The sequence below is a fragment of the Anas platyrhynchos genome, chromosome 18 (assembly GCF_047663525.1).
Source record: "Anas platyrhynchos isolate ZD024472 breed Pekin duck chromosome 18, IASCAAS_PekinDuck_T2T, whole genome shotgun sequence".
NCBI lineage: Eukaryota > Metazoa > Chordata > Aves > Anseriformes > Anatidae > Anas > Anas platyrhynchos.
Window position 1 is genome coordinate 9,073,105 of NC_092604.1, and position 20,619 is coordinate 9,093,723.

The 20,619-nt window shown below is 54.8% G+C and overlaps 1 protein-coding gene across 1 annotated transcript; it reads left to right on the forward strand.

The window, feature by feature from the left end:
* Window positions 1-221: 221 nt before the first annotated feature.
* FAM163B (family with sequence similarity 163 member B) lies at window positions 222-19,607 on the forward strand. The gene is made up of 3 exons (XM_027470787.3): window positions 222-741; window positions 17,393-17,508; window positions 17,783-19,607. The coding sequence occupies exons 2-3, from the start codon at window positions 17,416-17,418 to the stop codon at window positions 18,170-18,172; spliced, it is 483 nt and encodes a 160-aa protein (XP_027326588.1). The 5' UTR covers window positions 222-741; window positions 17,393-17,415; the 3' UTR covers window positions 18,173-19,607.
* Window positions 19,608-20,619: the final 1,012 nt, after the last annotated feature.

Genomic DNA, 20,619 nt, shown 5'->3' on the forward strand with positions numbered 1-20,619 from the left:
AGGACATACGGTGGGGGTCACTCCTTTCCCACCACACACACCCCCTTGCAGGGGGAGGATGCTTTCCCTGCACTGGGGATGAAGGCACCAGGGCCAAACCCCTCCCAGGCTCCACGCAGGGACAACCGGACCCCATGAAGGGGGGGGGGGGGAGGTCCCGATTCATTGGGGCCGAAGGAGGGGGATACGGGGGGGGGGTGTCTCCATCAATCTGTGCTCCACAGCACAGGATGGATGGGGGAGACCTGGGGGGACCCCCCCCAGCACCTCCCGCTCGCCAGCGGCTTGCGGAGGGCGGGGATGGCGAGGGGGGAGGATGGAGGAGAAGAAAGGAGGGGGGGGGACCCCGCCGGCTCGCTCCGTGCTGCCGGGGCTGGGGGGGCGCAGCGCTGCTCCGCACCGCCCTCATTGGCGGCCCCGGCGGGGAGGGAGCGGCTCCCACCCCCCCGGCCCCCCCCGCACCGCCGCGGCTGCCGGCACCGGCCGTGTGCCGAGAGGGTGCCCGCCGCCCGCTCCTCCGCTCCGCACCCCGAGCTGGCCTCGGCCTGGCTTTATTTTCTCCTTATTTTGTCTCGGTTTTGATTTTTCTCTCAGTGTCTTTATTTATTTTATTTTATTTATTTATTATTTTTTTTTAATTTTTAACTCTTTCTTGGTTTCGTCCCCGCGTTGATGCGCTCCGAGACTTCGGGAGACGCGGTCCTCACCTGAGAGATCCGGCACGATTCCCCCCGAGCGAAGGTAATGGGGTGCGGGAGGGTGGCAGAGAGGGGCTGGCACCCTGCCCCATCCTTTGCCGCGGAGGGGGGTCTTCCCTTTTTTCCCTCTGTTTCCTCCTCTTCTCCCCCTTTCCTCTTCCCGGTGCATCCTGAACTGGTTTGCTGGTTAAACTGGGGTGGGACTGGGGCTGTGGGACCCCAACAGCTAGCCCCCCAGCCCTGGGGGATGCCCACAAGGAGAGCAGACAGAGGACGAGGGGATTTGGAGAGGGGCTGAGTATTGCACAGCACCCGCTCTCCCAGAGCCCGTCTCTGTGGGGCCAGTCAAACCCGACCGCCTTAGAGCAGGATGAAAAACACCGGGGTGCTCCAGAATCAGTGCTGCTGGTTCCTACAGCATCACCAGCCTCCAAGCCTCAGCTCTGGAGAAGGACATGAAAGCCTCTCTCAGGGCTGGGGGGGGGAGATGCCCCCACGCCGTGCCCTGGCTGGGTGCTCAGGTCGTGTCCTTCGCTCCGGGGACAGCTCGCCCTCCTTCCTGCACGTGGTGTGGGGACAAATCTGGCCTCTCTGGGTACCCCCTCTGGGCATCTCACACACAGCCAGGCAGCCAGGATGAGGGATCATTCCTGTCCAGCATCCTGGCTCTGAAGGACACAGGAACCCCCTGGCACCCAGCTGAGTTTGTGATCACCCCCGGTTAAGCAGCAGAGCAGCCCCCCGAGCTCACGCACAGCGAAGAGATGCAAGGAAGGGGATGGCAAAATTATCTGGGGGCTGCTCGTAGCGGGGTTTGGGTAAGACAGCAGCTGGCTGGGGCTGAGCTCGCGGAAGCACATGGCCGTCGTTCGCTCTGCAGGATGGGGGGGCTGCGTGGGAGAGAAATCCCCCGAGGGAAGATGGCTTTTCATTTCCCCGTATCGAGTGGTTTCAGACAGGATTATTTATATTTGACATAACAGATCACCCAACTTGGAAGGCAGTGGGGGTGTGCTCGTACTCATTAAGGTAGACAGTTTTCTGACAGAATAAATTAAAGGTAAGAGAAGACTGCACTTGGAGGTTCAACAGATTGTCTTCCAGCCTGAAACGAGCGGTGAAATCAGCATAAAACCTAGGTGGTGAAGCCGTGCGCTCGGGTCTTCCATGATGGATGGCTGTCATTCAGGGAGACCCGGCTGGCATCCCGATGCTCGGGGTGCAGGCAGTGCTCCTCGGTGACCCCATTTGAGCAGCAGTGCCCGGCGTGATTGGGTTTTAGTCCTCGCGTCTTATGTCCTCCCTGAGTAAGCATCTAAATTATAATGCTGTTAAGGGAAAAGAGTTTATGTAAATTGTGCAGAAAGCATGTGCCTGAGCTAGCCACACAGCTGTCTTTAGGTGCTTGCCCCGTTGCGATGGCATGTGAGGAACGGAGGCTTGTTTGCAGCCTTTTATGGCTGTTTTTCTTCTCAGCTGAAATTAGCAGAAAGATACATTACGGCTGTCAGTCGGTGAAAAGAGATTTTAAACACCTTAAAGAGCGTGCAGCTGTAATTAAACCGTAACCTCCTTCCTCTGCATGTCAGCGTTCCTGTGCAGCACGGTGACAAGAAGTCTTAGGGAACAGTGCTGGTGCTCAAGGGAGATAAAGAAATTCAACAAAATCCCCCCTGGGGGGACTGACGGTGATTTATCACCCTTCAGTACATTGGGGTTTGCTTACGAAAGATGAGTGGATGTGAGGGGAAAGGAAGGAAACATCATCCCTGGGCTTGTTCCTGTTTTCCATCAGTAATGCAGATTGCTAATGCAGGTGGCTCTCCCCTGCGCGTGCCTACCTGCGCACCAAGGATGCAGACCGTGCCCAGCGCCGTGTTTACTGACTGCAGCTCCGCCACGCTCCTGTTTGCTTTCAGCAAAGCCTGGTGGACAGGTCCAGCTGTGGCAAAACCCTCACGTAGGTGGCACGAGAGCTGAGCCTGCAGCTTTGGCCACAGGGGCTCTGCCACCACAGAACACGTTCAGAAGTAACAGGGACCTGCGGGACGCCCTGGGGCATTTTTGCACAGCCCAGGGAGCTTGGCTGGCAAAGAAACTTCTGACACTGGTCCTCGGGCTCAGCAGGACTCATCCTCAGTGCTCTGCCTGGGGTTCAGTGGGGATTTTCGCAGCTGCAAAGTGTTCACCTACCTGGGAGCTTCCCATTTGGCTGTGCGGTGCCCAGCTGTGTTAGCGGCGGTATAAGGAACAGTAACAACCTTCCTGCCCATCAGATTTGGGTACCTGGCCGCCGTGTTGTCATGGATATGGATTAGGACATGGCCAGCAAAGAGGTGCGTGCCGCTGGCAGGGCTCCCGCGGGCACGGCTGTGATGTGACAGCCCTGGAGAAGAGCAGGGGAGGGATGGAGGAGAGGTGGCAGGTGCTAGGCTTGAACTTGCAATTCGTTCCCGTTCTAATTTACACTTCTCCCCATGTTGTCTGTCTCCTTCTCTCCTCGTGAGCTAATTTATTGCAGCAGGCAGGATTTGCTCACCCTTTGCCTGAGAAAAAAAGCGTATGTTCTAGCACCACAGCTTGGCAGAGGGACTAAAAATACGCCGGGTGATGGCCTCTGACCTGCTCCAGAAGTCCCAGCTGCCTTTGGATCACAGCTGGGATCAATCCAGATGAGGCTGGGAGCTCAGCACCCTCTGAGCCCTGCCGGAACAGCGCTGCACAGAGGTCAGCTGGAAAGGTTGGAGGGGAGAAAAGGTTGGAAAAGTGAAAAGTCGTAATAAGGTTTTGAAGTGTCCTCGGACAGCTCGATGTGAGCCAGGAGCTGGTAGCAGCAGGTCAGGGCCCCAGCGGGAGGACCCAGCTCCTGCGGATGAAGCATTTCATCAGGTGTCTGCCAGAGGCAGTGTGGGGGGACGAGGAATGGGGCTGAATCAGGCCAAAATCATAAGGGCTGGCTCTGCAGAGACCAAGTCATGCGTTCCCGGGTGATGCTGCTGCTGGTAAAGATATCCGTGGGAAGGCCAGTGCGGAAACGAGGTGACAAAGCCACTGCTGGGCACAGGCAGCTCAGCCCCCGTGGCTTCCAGCTCATTTTGTGTTTGCACAAAGAGTTTGGGGCTTGGCAGTCCCAGCACAGCTGATGTCAGCCCGTCCCTCGTGGCCGTGGGTTGGGATTTCTCATGGAGGGGAGCTGCTGGCACCTCCCTGGCCGTGTGCTCGTGGGGGCTGTGGGGTGGAGGCCAGCGATGAGTCAGGGGCTGGGTTTGGTTTTGCCTCACTTCAGGCAGGGTTTTTGCAGCAAGCACCTGCAGTGGGTCAGGGCTGGTGCTCAGATTCATTCCCAATAACGGCACGGGATGAGCTGAGGCTTGCTTCCCAAATTTGCCACCCGGGTGGCTCAGCCCCTCCTGACTCTCTCCAGTGCTTCTCTCCCATTTCTTACCTCCAGGACCAAAGCCACCTGCAGCGACAGGCACCAAGCGTGCAGCCCTGAGCTTGCCAAGCTGAGGCTCTCCCCAGCTTCTGGTACCCAGCCAGCATCGTGCAGGGGACGAGGCACGAGAAGGGACACGGGCTGGGGTCCTGCTGTACCCCTGCGCCCCCAGCCCCGCCACCCCAAGCAGCCTCTCCGTGCTCCACGGCTTTTATCGAAGGGCTGGGAACTTGTCACGTTCCCTCTGCAACAATATCTGACATTACCCAAACAACTTGCCCTTGGTGTGTTTCCAGAAATAGTTAGGCCTACAGGAGACACGGCTGACATCTGGATGCATTACCGTTGAGCTCGGAAACATTCAGCAAACAAGACAGGATCTATTGTTTAAAGGTTATTTCAAGAGACTCCGAGCGAGTTATCTGGCCGTGCAATGGGGAGAGCCTTAATGGCCCTGTGATAATTGCCTTTTTCTGAGGGCCGTTTTAGAGGAAAGTTAGCAGAGACCCAAAAGCAAGTCTGAGGCTGTGACTGGCAGGCCAGGGACCTGATCCAAGCGGAAAATGGGCAGAGATTTTGCTGTTTCCTTCAGTGCTGTCAGACCTAGCCCTGGCAGCGTGTGCCTGATGTGGGAGCAGCAGGCTGGGGGGCACAGGGGGTGTAGGGCAGCCCACTGTTAGTCCTCAGTAAAAATATTTCTTGGGTCAGCACAATTGGACAGTAGGATCCACATTAGTGGAGGGTGAGAGAAAATCATCCCCGAGGCTCTGAAAAGAATAAAGTTGTGGTTTGCAGGGGGTAAGGTCAGCGCTGAGCACTGGAGATGGGGGGCAGGAGGCTCTGTGGGGTTAGGGGAGGCTGGCAGGGGGCTGCTCGGTGCCTGCTGCAGGAGATGCTCTGAGGAGCACATCTTCATGGCCCCAGTCAGTGAATAACAGCCGTATTAAAAAAGGGGAAAAAAAAAGAAAAAGAAGGGCAAGTGAATTTTTGCAGAAGCGTAGGGCCAGCTGGCAGCCCCTGCCCTCAGCCAGGTGACAAGGACTTGAGAGCATGTGGCAGAGGGGATGTGGCTCTGCTGCCACTCACTCCAGCCTCACATGGCAGAAATCTCTCCTTGGTTCTTGCCGTGCCCTGGAGAGCTGCGATGGGGAGATCGCATCCCGTCCTCCTACCTCTCACGTTCTGTTTTCCCATTAATTTTCTCTGTGCGGGATGTGGGGTGAGTGAGATGGGGGCACAAAGCCACAGCCAGGTTGTCTCTTTACTCACCAAGCAGTTCACTGAGGTTAAAGGGGAGAATTAATGAAATTAATGAAAGGAAATGGAGCTCTCATGGGAAGAGGAAGACCCAGATGGCCAGGGGATGCGACGGGTTCAGCCATCATCATGTCCCCCAGCGTCGCCCCAACTCAGGCTGCTCCAGCTGAAGCAGACCAAAATGTCTCGAGATTCAGAGGCTGCCACAAGCCCCAGAAGGAAGATGTCCTGGAGTTTCTTGTAGCAGGTGACACAGCGAGGCCATCCAGGCTGGTGTTTGCTGTGAGTGTGCCCAGGCGTGTCAGGAGACAGGAGCTCACAGGCACGGACCAGACAAGTCCCCGGAGCGGCCGCTTTCCAGTGTGCAAGCTGCAGCTCTGCTAAGCCACCTGCTTAGAGGCAAAAACAAGCTACCTGCAAAGTGCCTGGCTCATTTTCATTCCCGATATTCCACCTTTACTCCCCTAGGTTGCTTGCCCTTTTCCCCCAGGAACACCAAGTATTTTCTGAGGTGCCTGGCAAGGACAGAGCTCATGCTCTGAATTCCCCGAGCGCTTCCCCTTTGCGCACAGGGAGCTGCCTTTGCTGTGCATTTATGGCTGGATCCCCTTTGCTCTCAGTATGGATTTGGCTCTGCTTCAAGATCTGTCGTGGGCTTTCCTGCCCAAGCTCTGGCAAACCATGAACTCTCTCTTTTTTTTTTTTTTTTCCTGTTTCTGGTGTCTCCCTTTACAGCCAGGCTGCAAACCGCTGCATGCAGGGAGTCTCCCCCTTGCTGGCTGCCTGTTGGGCCTGGCATGCCCCTGCAGACGATGCTGCACATCGTTATTCCTGGCTTTCCACCCTTCCTTGGGCCTGGCATCCACTGTCCAAGGCGCAGATGCTGGGGCTCTGCCTGCCAGCACCCGCTTCACCCTGCGAGCCCCGTGCATCCCTCTAGCGGCAGCCAGCACGTTGATGCTGTTAAGGGCTGGGTAATATGGAAAGGGCAGGCTGCCTTAGGAAAAACCCGGCCAGCTCTTCAGTATTTAGGTTGATGGACAGTCAGCAGCGGCTCTCCTTTGATGTCAGTAATTGCTGCAATTTGACTCCGCTGCAACTTCAGCTGTAGAAATCATTCGCTGTACAATAGCGGGCATGTCGCCACTCTGCAGTTAACAAAATATACGTGTGTTACACGGCAAGATATTATGCTTTTTGTGGAAATGCGAGCTAGGCTCCCTCTGGGGAAAAAATACAGTATTAATGCTGCCACAGACTTGGCTCTGAGGAAGGGCTTCGGCACCCCAGCTGCTGGAGCAACCCGGGAGATGCGTGGCCTCGAGGGCAGGGAGCTTGCCCAGTCTCCCTCTGCAAGCCAGGATTTGCAGGGATATCGGTTATAAGGCTCTCGTGTGGAAGGAAAAGGATCTCTCTTATTCTGATCGGTGTTGCTTGCCAGGTAGCTAAGCCCTGGAAAGATTAGGACCTGGGAGAAAAGAGCCGTGCTGTGGGAGTGGGAGCAGGGGTGGGAACGGGAGGATAGTAAGTGTTGATTGGGGTTTGCAATTAGGCAAATATTGAGGTTAGGTTGTCACTTTGGTGTTATTTATTTTATTGTACCCGGAGGACTGAGCTCTGGGGTGCAGGAAGGGGTGCTGGCGTGGCTCAGGTCACTGCAGCGGGGGCAGAAGCCCCCAAGGTACCCAACGCTTTGCACACACAAAACCACCATGCCTAAATCCAGGTGCTCGAAGTGCCAGGGGTGCCTCCTGGCAGAGCTGCCGCCAGGATTTCCCCAGGGGCAGCATCTCCTGGCTGTCTTCAGCTCCTGAGCACAGCTGAACCTGGCTGCTCCTTGCAGCGGATGCCTGCCTGTGTCCCCCCTGGCTGGTGTTGGATGTCCCATCCCATGGGCAGGCTTATTCCCCTGGGATAAAGACAGGGATAATATTTATTCAATTAATATTAGACAGCTCCAGCTTGCTTTTTTTTTTCTGATTTGCGACAGTTTAGCATTGCTGGCTTCCCAAGAGTTATTCCCTGTTCTCACAGTGGCTCGTGGGAGCAGACTCAGCCCACAGAAAATGGGATTTTCTTGGTGGCGCATATTTTCCCTTGAGTTTCTGGCATCGTAGTTTTGTTTTTGTTTTATTTTTAAATAAAACAGAATAGGTTATAGAAAACACAAGACTATAATACCAGATTCTGAGAAACCAAGTACTAATCTTACTTGCTGCCTGGTTACTTTTGTAAATATTGTGATATATTGTTGACTGGTAGGATTGGCAGACAAAGGGCAAATCTTAAAATATTGTCTGACTTGATTGAAAGCAAATAAAAAACATAAATATTACTGGCTTGTGGCAGTGCTACTGACTGCAGAGGATTAGAGTTGCCCAGACTCAGAAATGTGTAAACCTTCAAATGCTGAAATGTTCTTGCTGTAACCAGTGCTTGGGTTTTCCTCAAAAAGAGAAGATTTCCGAAAATGAATACAGATGAGAGCATTTACAGGAACCTTAAAAGAAAAAGTGCTTTGTGTGACACGAATGCTAACATCGTAGTGTGAATAACACGACGTTGCCCAATTTCATGATATCCCAGCTAAACCAACCTGAAGCAGAACTGAAGCATCCTGCGAGCGCAGAAGAAATCCCCGACATGGAGCAGCCGTAGGCAAACCTTTGCACTTGGAGCCCTGTGCTCATCAGCACACGGCCCAGGGCTGCTGTGTTTTACCAGACAACGACAGGCTGGGGCTGCAGACAGCAGTGAGAGCATTTCTGACTCCCAAAAGGAGCCCTGTGGTCGGTTTAACCCTGCGAGGGGCATCTCCCACAGGCAGCGCTCCACCATGTGCCAGGCACCTGCGTGTCAATGAGCTCCGGTCTCCCAGGCAGGGGCAGTGGCACACGCCTTCAGGTTTGGGTTTTGTAAGGCTTAAACTTCTCTGTTAAACAGCTTTATGCATGGTTTACTATTGGGGTGGGCTGTTAAATAAGCGCTTGTTGTGATGCTACCATGGCTGGGGTGGCATTTAGATAGCGCAGGAAATCAGAGAATGAAAAGTTTTGTTATTGCTGTCATTAGTTCCCAATTCGTCCCAACTGAGCTATTAGCTCTGGGGTGGAAAGAGCTATTTAGCAATACCTCATTCCTTCTTCCCAACGAGTTCCAGCTAACTCGTTCGAGTGTAGCAAGCTTTCTCAGTGCTTGAGTGAGGAAAGGTGAAATTTGGGTAAGGTTTGGAGGCTGGAGGAGGGCAGCACTGGGTGCGAGCCTCCTCCTGCTTGGCCTGAGTGGATGGGTTCCTGCATGCACGTCCTCACGGAGCTGCTGTAACCCAAACCCCCAAGCACAGAGCATCCCAGGCTGCTGTTGGTACCCAGCCAGACTGCCCCTAAGCAGGGCCAGGGGATGGGAGCCACGCAGAGGCTTCGTCGCTCAGGGCAGACTGGTGATTCAGAGTGCTGGTCTAAGGCTCGGCTTTTAAAGAGGAGATACTTGGCATTTTCCAGTGCTTTAGGGTGCCACAAGTCAGGCCTCATTTAAGTGAGGAAGGAAGGAACTGCAGACTGCCGGGGCGCTGATTTGCTGCAGATACAAGGAACGAGGCTGAACACCTGGGCACCAAGCAGCTGGAGCACCCTGCCCCATCCCTACCGCGAGGAGGGAGAATATGAAGGGCCTGTGGGCTTAGGAACAAGCCTCTCCCAGTCAGCCTATGCCAGCAGTATTGCTCCTCTGACCCTGGGGGACACGGCGAGAGGATGAGGGAGCCGTGAGGGGGGAGCACAAAGCAGCGCATCGCTCCCTGGGGCCTCTCCAGCATCACGGAGTCATTTCAAAGGCAGTGGCTGCGTCGTCCTGATGCTGATGCTAGGCAAAAAAGATACACCATGGCATGTGTCTTGGTTCCTGAAAGATGCCATCCCTGGGAACAGTCGATATTTCAAACATTTGATCTCAGCAGCTCTGCTAAGCCCACGTGTTTCTAAGTGGAACAATTTGTGTGAAGGTTTTTCTCTCTCTCTTTATTCGGCTAATGATGGTTTTCAGCTGAGCTGTATGAATTACTTTATCTTTTCCGCCTTTTTGCTTGTGCTTGTTTTGTTGTGGTGGGTTTCTCTCCCTTTGAGTTAAACCTTTCCTTCTCTGATCTCTCAGGAAAAGCTGTAACAGAAGTAAGGTGAGGGAAAAAAGGGAAATTTACTGGAAATGTTTCAGTAAAGTTGCCGAGAGTCTGAAAACTGATGGCCCCTATTAATTTCCCTGATGCAGCAATGATAAACCCTTATAAAAAAATAAATAAATGAGAGCATAGGGAGACTTTAAGGAAACTCCTGGTCACAAGCAATGAGGAAACCCATTGCTCCTTGTTCATCATCAACCTCTGCATCCCTCGCCATGAAGCACGGTGCTGACACCAGCCCTGGGGGCTCAATGCCACCTGCAAAGGAACTCAGACCCCACACAAGTGTTGGGTGAGGCAGACGCAGGGTGAGCAGCAGCCCTCACCATTCAGATGTGTTTCCAAAAGCTCTTCTCTCCTCCACTTATTTATTCATGCACCGTGCTAACTTGCTGGGCTGGAGTGGGAAAAAAACACCCTGCTTGCTTTTCCTTGCATGGGTTGAACCTGAGCCTCTGTGAGAGTGATGTAAAGCTGTAGCTATGGAAACTCCCTACCCTTTTTATGATTATATATTTTTTTAAAAGGCAGAAAGGTGTATCTCTTCCGAGATCCCAGGCAGGGCTGCGTGGGTGTTCAGGCAGCCCCGAGGGCCCGTCCCTGGCTGCTGCTGGCTCCCCTGGGCAGCCAAGATGGATTTACCCCAAACGTGATGACCAGGAGAGACCTAGGGACCCATTCCCATCATAATATCCTGAATAGGGAAAAAAAAATAAAAATAAAAAATAAAATTCCTGCAGATGTAGGACTCTCCCTGGAGCTCTCAGTTCACTTAGTGAGCACCAAAGGAAATGGTGCTTCCTGCTGCTTCCACCCCGTTCTTGCTGGGTCCCTGAATCCCAAGTAAATGAGGCAGAATTGGGCAGCTCCCAAATATTCACTCTGCCCGAGATCTGTGTCCACAGGGGTCCTGGGTGAGGTGGGGGCTCATCCTCCCCACCACGAAGGAGCATGGAGCTGCCCCCAGCTCAGTGCCTGGCCTGGGGGAAGCCACCGTGGGCTGGAAACGCAACCCGGCCTTGAAGGCAGAACCTCAACAGGCCCAGGTCTCGGTTTGCCTGCCTGTGAAATGGGTATAAGTACAGCTAGGCTTTGCCTCTCAGGCCTGGCACTGCTTTGTTGGCCATGAGGAAGGGTTGGGAGGCCTGGCCTCAAGCAGGGCTTTGGCTGAGGTGTCGCACGAAGGCCGAATTCGCAGCTGGGGCTGGCTGTGGTTATCTGAGGCAAACACCAGCACCCTAACAGTGTGGGGCTGACTCTGTCCATCTCCCCAAGCCAGCTGCTCCAACGTCTCCCCGTAAGGCCGAGGCTCCATGCAGGGCCAGAGCCACCAGATGCCCCCAGCTGCAGCAGTTTTTGTGGGGACAGCCACCATGAGGTGCTGCTCCCGTGGATTTGTAGGGCCACCAGGGTACCAGGACCTCACCATCCCCCATTGTGGTTCGACTGGCCCACCACAGCCTTGTCCCCAGGATCGGGACAGGGGGATGGAGGCTCCCTGACCCATCTCAGCTCCAGCATCAGTGTCCTGGGGCCAGGAGACTTCCTCAGGAGCCCCGTGGGGATTTTTTGCCCTTGTCCTCTGCAGCAGCACCAGCCACTTGGTAAAACATCCTCCAGTCCTCAGGTGTCATCCCCTGCCCACAGCATCAGGCTCTCAGGGCAGCAGCTGCTCTTTGCTGTACTTAAAAGCCTTCAAAATCCAAGTGAACGGAGCAATATTGGGAAGCACTGCTCTTCCAGGAGGACAAACGCCCCTTTTTCTGCCTTTTCTGCACCATTTCAGCACAGCTCTCTGACAACTGGGTCTTTGTGATCTTTCAGCCCCTGCTCCTTGCTGGGTGGTGATGGAGATCCCTGCGTGGACAGGGAAAAGTACAAATCAAGGCCGAGATTTGTGGTGAGGAGAAGTCTCCTTGGGGGGGGGGTGTCCCTACCCCAGACTTATTTCCCACTTAGCAGTGATTGCAGCTTATCTCAAGCTGCTAATACCAAAAAAAACCCTGCTCTCTCTCATGCTAATATCTCAGGCTGACTAAACCATAATTCAAGAGGAGATTAAATGATGCAGGGTGGAAAGACAGCCTGTCTTGCTTTTTTTTTTCCTTTTTTTTTTTTTTTAAGGAGTTTAGGCTGCTTAAGAGTGTTTTGGATGACGGCCTGCTTTCCAGCTGGCGCATGGAAATAATTCCTGGTACTTATGCAGATTGAGATTGTTTGGGCTGGAGCAGGTGGAATTGTGGAGAGCAGACATCTCTGGTGTGGTCTGGTAGCAGCTCCCATCACCTCTGCACAGGTTCCTTTTTTTTTTTTTTTCTTTTCAATCTGTCCTGATGTTTGCACAGGGCCCTTGTAGGGCTGCAGCAGGGCTGCTTTTAGCAGTCTGGTCCCCTCCTGCTCCCAGCTGTGCTCTCTGCAGTTTTCCAGAGGGTCAGAGGGATGAAACAGGGTGAATGTACCTTGCTCTATTCCAGGCAATGCTGAAGCATCCACAAACTCCTTTCCTGGTCCCTTTGGGATGGTCCCAGGGCACTGGAAGAAGGACGTTCCTATGGCACTGTCCAGTGTTCCCCCCATCCCTCCCCAGCAGCACTGCTGCCTTCCTTTTAGCATCTGCACTCACTTAAATTCGTGCCTGGAGTTGTGCTTAGTAAGCCTCAATGCCGCTTTGATGAGCTGTGCAAATATTATTTTTCATTAGGAGTGATTAGGTTGTATTAAACGACATTATTGCCTCATTATTGCAGTGCACATATTCCCTCTCGCTCCATGCTGAGGCTGGCATCCCCTAAATCAATTCCCTTTGAAGGCAGCCTGCTGGAGTGTGCTGAGCATTCAGAAGGCTCACTAAGAGCTGATGTCCCTTTTAAATATGAATAATGGTAATTAGTGTGTGTGTGGGGGGGGATCCCTAATTGTCCCACGAATCTGTGATTCTTTTAAGCCTTTCTTTGATACTAGATTCAGAAAAAAAAAATAAAAAAATTCAGAGTGGCTGTTGCTGTGTGATGTCCCTGACGAGTTGTCTGGGCATCCTCTGCTGGGTTTTGCTCTCTCTGAGCTGTTCCAGCACAGGAGCACAGCCCGGCTGCTCCGGCGCTGCCGCCTGCAGGGATGCGCGCCCGCCGCGTCCGCAGCATATGGAGAAGTCTCATACAGCTTGTCAGAAAAGCAGCGGCTTCTCTCTGGGTCTTTGGTCTGCCATATAATATTTAATAGAGCACTATGGGCTATAAAATTGCGTGGGATGATAAAAAGAGCAGACGGAAGGACTGGTTCAGTGTGACGTTTGACTGTCCCCATTGCCTGGCCGTCCGTGCTGCTCTGGGAACGTTTCTGGTTGGGAAGGAGCAGAGCAGAGAGGATCGATCCTAGGGCATGGAACAGCTTACCTGGGGTTATGATCCATGCAACCTGTCCGTATTGCCCTAGTGCTCATCCTGCATCAGCCTGATGTACCTTGAGGCTTGCCTCATTGCCAGGGGAAGCTAAAACCAGCAGGAGGGAGCATTGGACCAGCTTCTGAGCAGAGAGAGGGCTCTGTTTTTCTCCACAAGCTCCCGCTATCTTTTTGGGGCTGTGGCCTCAGAGCAGAGGCATTTTCCTCCTGCCCTCTCTGTCCCCAGCAGCCACAGTCCCCGGTCGTGCTGAGCCCGATGGCCCCGGGGATGCTCTTCTGCAGAGCTCAGCACTGCGCCAGAGGAACCTGGCAGCTGAAGCATTGATTGGGAACCAGCTATTGATCACCTCCTCCATGGATTGTTTCCGGTCTGGATGTCAGCAGGAGCTTGGGGGATGCTTGAGGAGGGCTGGGACTGAAGCCAGCAGGGTCCCTGCAGACCTAGCCGAGCTGCGGGCTACCTCTGGAGGGGGGTCAGTGGCCTTGGTGAGTGGCTTCGAGGCAGGCAGCAGCAAGCAATAAGGGCAGTAGAAAGGGGCAAGCACTTCCAGGTGGGTGTGAGGTTTGGTTGCTTCCCATTCTGATGGGGTGTAAAAGCTCCCGGCTGTGTTACTGCCCATGCAGGCCAGCTGGCAGTGCAGAGCACCAGCCCCCAGGCCAGCGGTGCTGCCGTCACGGGGACAAGAGAGAGAAAAAGCACAGAGCAGTGCTGAGCCCCGCTGCCTGGAGTGGGTTTCAGCCGGGAACCTTGTCCTGTACCCGTGTTCCTGGCAGCTGCCCTGCCTGCCAGCTCCCTGAGTGCAAACCTCCCTCTGGCACGCTGCCCTGCTGCTCCTCGAGCCCGGCCCTTGTTCATTGACTGGGCAGGGTTACAGCCACTGGGGGAAACGCCGCAACATGGCTCTGTTTGCCTCCAAATGGGTTTGGGCTTCTCATTCATTTGCTGCCTTCCTACCACCGGTGCTGGAGGCTGCTTGCTGGGCTTCCCCCCTCCTGCTGGTTGCTTTGGGGTTCACCCTCGGGCAGAGTGCTGGCACCGAGAGGCCAAAGCAGGCCAGGTTCCCCCAAAATCAAGGGCTCAGATTCAGTTTCCCCTTCCCAGGGCAGTTCATTACATTGAGATGTCTTTCTGACCTCTGGGCCAAGTTCCTGGGTCACAGATGCTGCCTGCACCTGGCTGCGGGGTGTAAAGCAGCAGGCGTCCTGCACGCCTCGTGTGCTCTCCCATTGCCCTTTTTCTAATTGCTGGGCTGTTTTCCTTTCTTCTGAAGTGGAGCTTGATCAGAAGCATGGCATCAGGGGTAGCTGGGCGTGGAAGAGCTGGGAAAAGGCCTGGAAGCCTTTGTGGGCTGGATGTGTGGCCTCTGGCTGCAGGTCCCAGGGCTGGCAGGAGATGCATGGAGCGCTGCTGCTGTAGGACAAGCTGTGGCCACGGCTCTTTGCTCTAAAGCACGATCTCCTGGGGCAGGCAGAGCTTTGGTGGGACCAGCACACTGACCAGGCTCAATTTTTGGTCTTTTCTATTAATGTACTTCCAGCTAGTGCAAAAGGCCTTGGGGTGACTATGTTGCCATGGGATGGGATGAGGTAGGTGGAGGCCCTGTTCATCTAGAAGTCCAGTCTGAAGGTTTTTCTTACACCTGCAAACGCCAGAAGCTGGTTTAACTGGCACCTGAAGGTCTCTTACAGAAACCTCAGCCTCACCTCAGCCACCACCAGGCAGGGTCTGGCTGCTCTTCAGGAGCCTGCTGTGGCTGGAGGGCTCCAGCACTTGGAACAAGGGAAGGAGCCACCAAACCAGGGCTAGAACTGCTGGGAGCTCTGCTCGTGCCCTCTCCAGGCTGTGAGGAACAAAGTCCATTCGCTCATGTTTTAGGCTTTCCAGCTGCTGCAGGGCTGCTGCCATCCAGACCCTTCGAGCTGCAGCCACAGCAAAACCAGGCAGGCAGCACAGGATGGTGCCTAAACCAAAGCAGCTCAGCCAGGAGCAGCCCAAAACAGCTGTGCAGAGAAATACCTTCAGCTTTTCGGGTGTTCGGGCATCCTTGGTAGCTCGAGGGCTCCTCACATTACCCAGGGGGAAGGCAGGAGCCAAGTGGCCGTGGGACGCGCCTGCTGGTTCCTGCGCTCCTCCTAGCAGGGCTCCTGCATACCTTCCCCGAGCCCACAGCGGAGCTGCAAAGCACTTCCTTTTACCAAGATATTTATTACTAAATATATGAATCTGTGAGCCTGCGGAGCGTGAAATTAGGAACAAATGTAAAAAGGAGGTCTAGACAGGAATTGTTCTGCTTATGGGCTTTTCCCCCCTCTTCCTTTGCACGCTGGAGAGTTTAGTGCTTCCAGGTACCCAGCTTTAATCAGACAAGTATGTTACGGGAGGGAAAAAGTGAGATGCAGAAGGTCTGGCTCTGTGTCGAGTGGTGGCTGTGAGTGGCACATCTGGCCGACCATGGTGGCACCAGTGGGGAGGGAAGCAGGGCACATCGCTTCGTGCTCCCCTTGCTTGCCCCAGGGCACCCATTTAATGGAAACGGGAGCAGCGCAGGCGCAGGGGCACCCAGCACGGCCCTAAATCCCTTTCTGAGCAGGCGTTCCCAAATCCCTCATGCAGTTTGGGAGGACACTTCCCTGGCTGTGTCCCCCTGAGCCGCCACAGAGCGTTTTGCCCCAGGGATGAGGGCAGGATTCGGCCCCACACTTGCCCCATGGCTGTGCAGTATGAGAAGCTCTCACGTTGCACAGTGGTGGTATAAATCCTACAGCCCCGCTCAGCAGCGACATAAAATGTGATACTGCTTTATCCATTCAGCACTTACCCAACTTTAGCAGGACATTAAGCGCCTGAAAATATGCCGCAGATTTATTTTCTTTGGAAGCAGGTTAAATCCCTGACAGATACGGTTGCTTTTCCTCGGGTGCTGAAGCAATTTGGGTTTGGGGTGGCTGTTTTTTAGGTTTTTTAGTTTTTGTGTGTTTTTTTTTTTTTTTTTTTTTTTTCTTTAGCCTGATCTCACGAGCTGGAGGCCAGCTTTGTTAAAGCGCTTGTCGGGTAGGTGGTCAGAGTTCACTCTCTCTGTTAATTTATGGTGGTGATCCTGTTCCCAGCTCCACTCTCGTGGCACTGAGGGGCTGCTGGGGCTGTGGAGTGATGCCGGTGTTGGTGCATGAGGTGTGTGCAGGCAGCGGTGCTGCTCCTCACATCCCCCCCCAGGGCAGAGCTCGGTCTTGTTCTGCACGGCTGGAGGGAATTTCAAGCCTCTGCTGAGCTCCTGGGGCAAGGATGCTCAGTGCAAGACCTGCACCAGTATTTCAGGGCTTGTGCTTGTCTCACACCACATGATGCACAGCGTCTGCTCAGCACAGGGTTGGGGACCTTACACATTTTACCATGCTAGCACCCAAATTCCCCTAAGGGCATTGTGGGGAGAGGCGGCTGCTGGTGCTACCCTGAGAAACAAGCAAGTGGCTTGACCATCCCCATGATGGTCAGCACGCTTGGTTTGGGTGCCCAGGGCTCTCAGAAGCACCCTCACGGGTTCCCCTGTGCTTCCCCAACACTTCATCTTACCCAAAATGAGGCCCAGAGCTCGGTCCCTGCTGCGCCAGGCGGATCCACCCCATACCGCAGCTCGCTGCTTTGGGAGGGGCGAGGAGAGAGCCTGTCCCTGCAGTCGTTAAAGGCTCACTTAGCAGTTCCAGTTATTCCAAATTAAAATACCACATTGTTTTCATGGGGAAAATGGATTATAGGCTCAGAGAAAAAATGTGCACAGCTCAACCTCACACCCCCCCCCCCCCCCCCCCCTTACTGCAACGCTGCTCCTGAAGCTCCGCGCTCCCGGCAGGAGCCGTGGGCAGGTCCCTGTCCCCAGCACAGGGCACAGAGGGCACCGGGGGGGTTGTGAGCTCATGGCCAAGCCCTGTGCTGGCACCGGGCAGGATTTTACTTCCCTTTACCCCTCTCCTGCATTCGGAGCACCCTGCTGGTACCCAGAACAGATCTGGGGGTGCTGTGCACCCCATGGCACCCCTGCTCAGCTGGCTGATGGGGCAGCTTACTGGTGGCTGCTGCTTCCCTCGTCATCACAGGATGGGATTTTCACTGCAGGACCATTTGTGTGAGTCCCATAGGGTCCCAGCACCCCCGTTCACCCCCCCATCGAGGTGTGCTGTCGCTGCAGCTCAATTATTCGGCACACCTGCGGGGTGCACTAACACTCAGTAAATCTCTCCCCTCACTGCACCAGGCTTTTTCCATCCTCTCCCACCTGCCAGGTGGCATTTAGAGGGGCCGAGGGCTCCCCTGATGGCTTTCCCAGTGCTGGCACCCGGCCTGATCCTGCCCTCACCCCTCTACAAAGGCACAGCCCCCCTCCCCGGCTGGCAGCACCGCGCCCCAGCACCCCGTGTGCTCTGTGTTGCAGGCTGTTAATGGAGAAGAGGGCGAATGACAGCCGGGACCGTGGTCATCACAGGTGGAATATTAGCGACTGTCATTTTACTTTGTATCATCGCTGTCCTCTGCTACTGTAGGCTCCAGGTAAGGCTGGGGATGTGGCGTCACGGGGACGGGGCAGGGCATGGGGATGGAGACGGGGCAGGGCACCGTGATGGGGATGGGGCAGGACACCAAAATGGGGATGGGGCAGGGCACCGTGATGGGGATGGGGCGGGAAACCAAAACGGGGATGGGGCAGGGCAGCATGATAAGGACGGGGCAGGACAGGGGGGTCCCCGTGCCCGATCCCACCTCCCTAGCGCGTGGCGAAGCGGTGGTGGCACCAGGACCCCGGCTGAGCCCCATCCCGTTCCAGTACTACTGCTGCAAGAAGGATGAGTCCGAGGAGGACGAGGAGGAGCCCGACTTTGCCGTGCACTCCCACATCCCTCCGCTCCACTGCAACCGCAACGTAGTGCTGACCAACGGCCCGTCCCTCTACGCCTCCTCGCCCTTCGGCAAGAAGCCGACGCCGAGCCGGAGCGGCTGCCCCGGCTGCGGGCAGTATGAGCCCCCCACCTTCTTCCTTCAGGAGCCCCCCGAGGAGCTGCACAACGGGGGGGACCGGGTCAGCTACCAAACCGTCAGCCAGGAAGATCTGGAGCTGCCGGTGAGCGTGGGCAACCTGCAGGCACTCAACCCCAACCGGCTCTCGGCCATGCGGGAAGCTTTCTCCCGCAGCCGCAGCATCAGCACCGACGTGTGAGGCAGCATCGCGCCTTCCCGAGGACTTTTTAAAACCCACAGAATAGTTTTAAAGAAAAAAAATAAATAGGGCTTGGGGGGGGGATTTTGAATGTATTGCTGCGTTCTGTAGGCAGAGACGTGGTAAATTTACCAAAAAGGGGGTGAGCGAGGGTGAGGATGGTTGCAGCGGGGACACGAGGTTTTCTAGTGCTGCTTTGCATTTTTGTTTTTCTTTTATAAAGAGGATTTTGATATTGTGCAGCCTTTTATACAGAGTAAATGCCCCTCCTCCACGTCAGACGGGAGCACTGAACATCGGGCAGGCGACGGGCGCAGGGGTGGCTGCAAAATGCCTCGTGCTGCGAGCCAGGGGGCACCCACTGCTGCTCTCTGGGGACACCCAGCACCCACGGGGTCCTGGCCCTAGTGTGCAAACACACGTGTGTACACACACACACACCCCATGGTCCCCTGGCAAAGCAGGGCTCCTGTTGCCTACCCCTCCACCACCCCATCCTGCACCGCTCCGTGCTGCAGCCATGCACACGTGCGCACCCATCCTGTCCCGGTGCCTGCACCCTCTCGCTGCCCCCCTTGGCCATTTCTCCCCAGATTGCAGCCGTGAGACCCTCAGGGGCTGGGGGCAGCGGGTGCAGAGCTTGTCTGAGCCCGATGGAGCTGGGCTGGGTGGGTTTGCAAGCGCACAGACACGCGGCTGCGCTGCCGGGTGGGAGCAACGCACAGAACGCTTCCAGATGGAGGGACGACCCAGAGCTGCCCTCCCCAAATAACCAGCCTGCCCCCAACAAATAACGCCATATGCTACTTCTAATCTAGGGAGCCGAGCGCTGGGAGAGCAAGAGAGTGGCCGCGTATGTGTGCGTACGCCCCTGCGTGCACATTTTTACATGCTTTTTTTATTAAAAAAAAAGTTAAAAATAAATTTAATTAAATATATATATTATTAAAAACTACAAAAACACCCACGAAACTGTCTCCCCTCCCAGGGATGTGTCAGAACACTTCACATTCAGGCAGAGCCACCTCTGTTTCTTCCTGTGCTGTTTCCCCTGGCCAGGACCGTGGCACCAGCTCTGCCCCAGCTCCGCGCTGGGTCCAGCCAGGGCTGCACGGGCACGGAGCTGGTGCTGGGTGCTGGCCAAGCAGCGAGGGAGCAGTTTGGTTATCACTACAGCTGTGGTAGCAGGACCTGCACCTTGCGTTGGTGCATCCATGGGGTGCTCACAGGCCTTGCTTTCCCCTTGCTGGCTCAATTCCTCCCTCCACGTGTACGGTTTGTCTTACAAGTACCCTCTTGCTCCCGGACTGTGCGGTATTCAGGTTAAAAGCATCACCTTGGACTCGGGGGACAGCTTGCCCTGCTGCAGCAGAGGGTGCAGGGGCTGCAAATGGACTCTGATGGCCTCAGCGCTGTGCTCTGGGTCAGGCATCGATTTTAAAGATGGGATGAGAAGAAAAAAGCCGGCGCTCCGCAGCCATCGGTGTACCCGCATTGTCTGCAGCCCATCCGGACATTTTAGCTGTGAGGGCTTTTAATTCCCCACCAAACCTTTTGAGGTACAAGTCGGTCTTTGCAGAGTATCTTTGACTTTTTGGGGTTTCTCTTGGGGGGGGTGGGGGGGGGTCTGGGCTTGGTTTTGTACACGTTTAATATCCAGCGTTTGGTCCTGCCCGGGCTGTGCTCCAGGGAGCAGCTCCCTGCTCCGGGTGGCACAGCCAGGTTGTACAGTGCTCACTGCAGTTTGGTTAAACGCATTTAGACTTCAGATCCTTTGCATTTCTTGTGAATGTACTTATCTTTCCGGCCTTCCTTTATTTCCTTTTCTTTCTCTTCCTTTTATTTTTTATTTTTTTCCATTCAGTGTAGCTTGGAAATGAAGCAAATGATTGACTTTCTCTAACCTTCACCTGGTGAACTATTGTACAGGACTTCGGGCATCAAAGAAAAAAATAAAAGAAAAAAAATATATTAAAAAAACTACTTTGCCGTGGATTTTGAGGCCCATCTTTGTGTACCTTCAAAGGCAGGGTGCTGTTTGCAGAAGCATCACAAAGGTGCAGGAACTCCCCCTGTGAGGTCTCAGTGCAGCACAGGGGAGAGCACCAACACCGGGGATGTTTGGTGAGCCCCCTGCCCAAGGAAACACTGAACAAAACCACCTCCTTTGGGAGGTACCTCCTTTTTCTGGGTACCATATCAAACCTCTTTCTGCCTGCAGACTCCTGAAGGAATCAGGCAGTTCATAAACCCAGGACCCAACTCCCAGAGAATCCCAAACCCCAGAGCAGTGGCCCAGAAAGGCCCCAAATTCAGGGACTTTTCCCTGCCTGGCTATCAGAGCAGCTGCATTTCCCCTTCGTGGGCTGAGAGCTGCTCTTCTTCCCCCAGGAAGAGACCCAGCCCACAGAGTGGTAGCCCTGACACCAACATCTCCAGCACCAAGG

Coding starts and splice junctions, on each gene's coding strand:
- FAM163B (XM_027470787.3), top strand. CDS start 17,416: ATGACAGCCGGGACCGTGGTCATCACAGGTGGAATATTAGCGACTGTC. Junction 17,509..17,782: donor TCTGCTACTGTAGGCTCCAG/GTAAGGCTGGGG, acceptor ATCCCGTTCCAG/TACTACTGCTGCAAGAAGGA.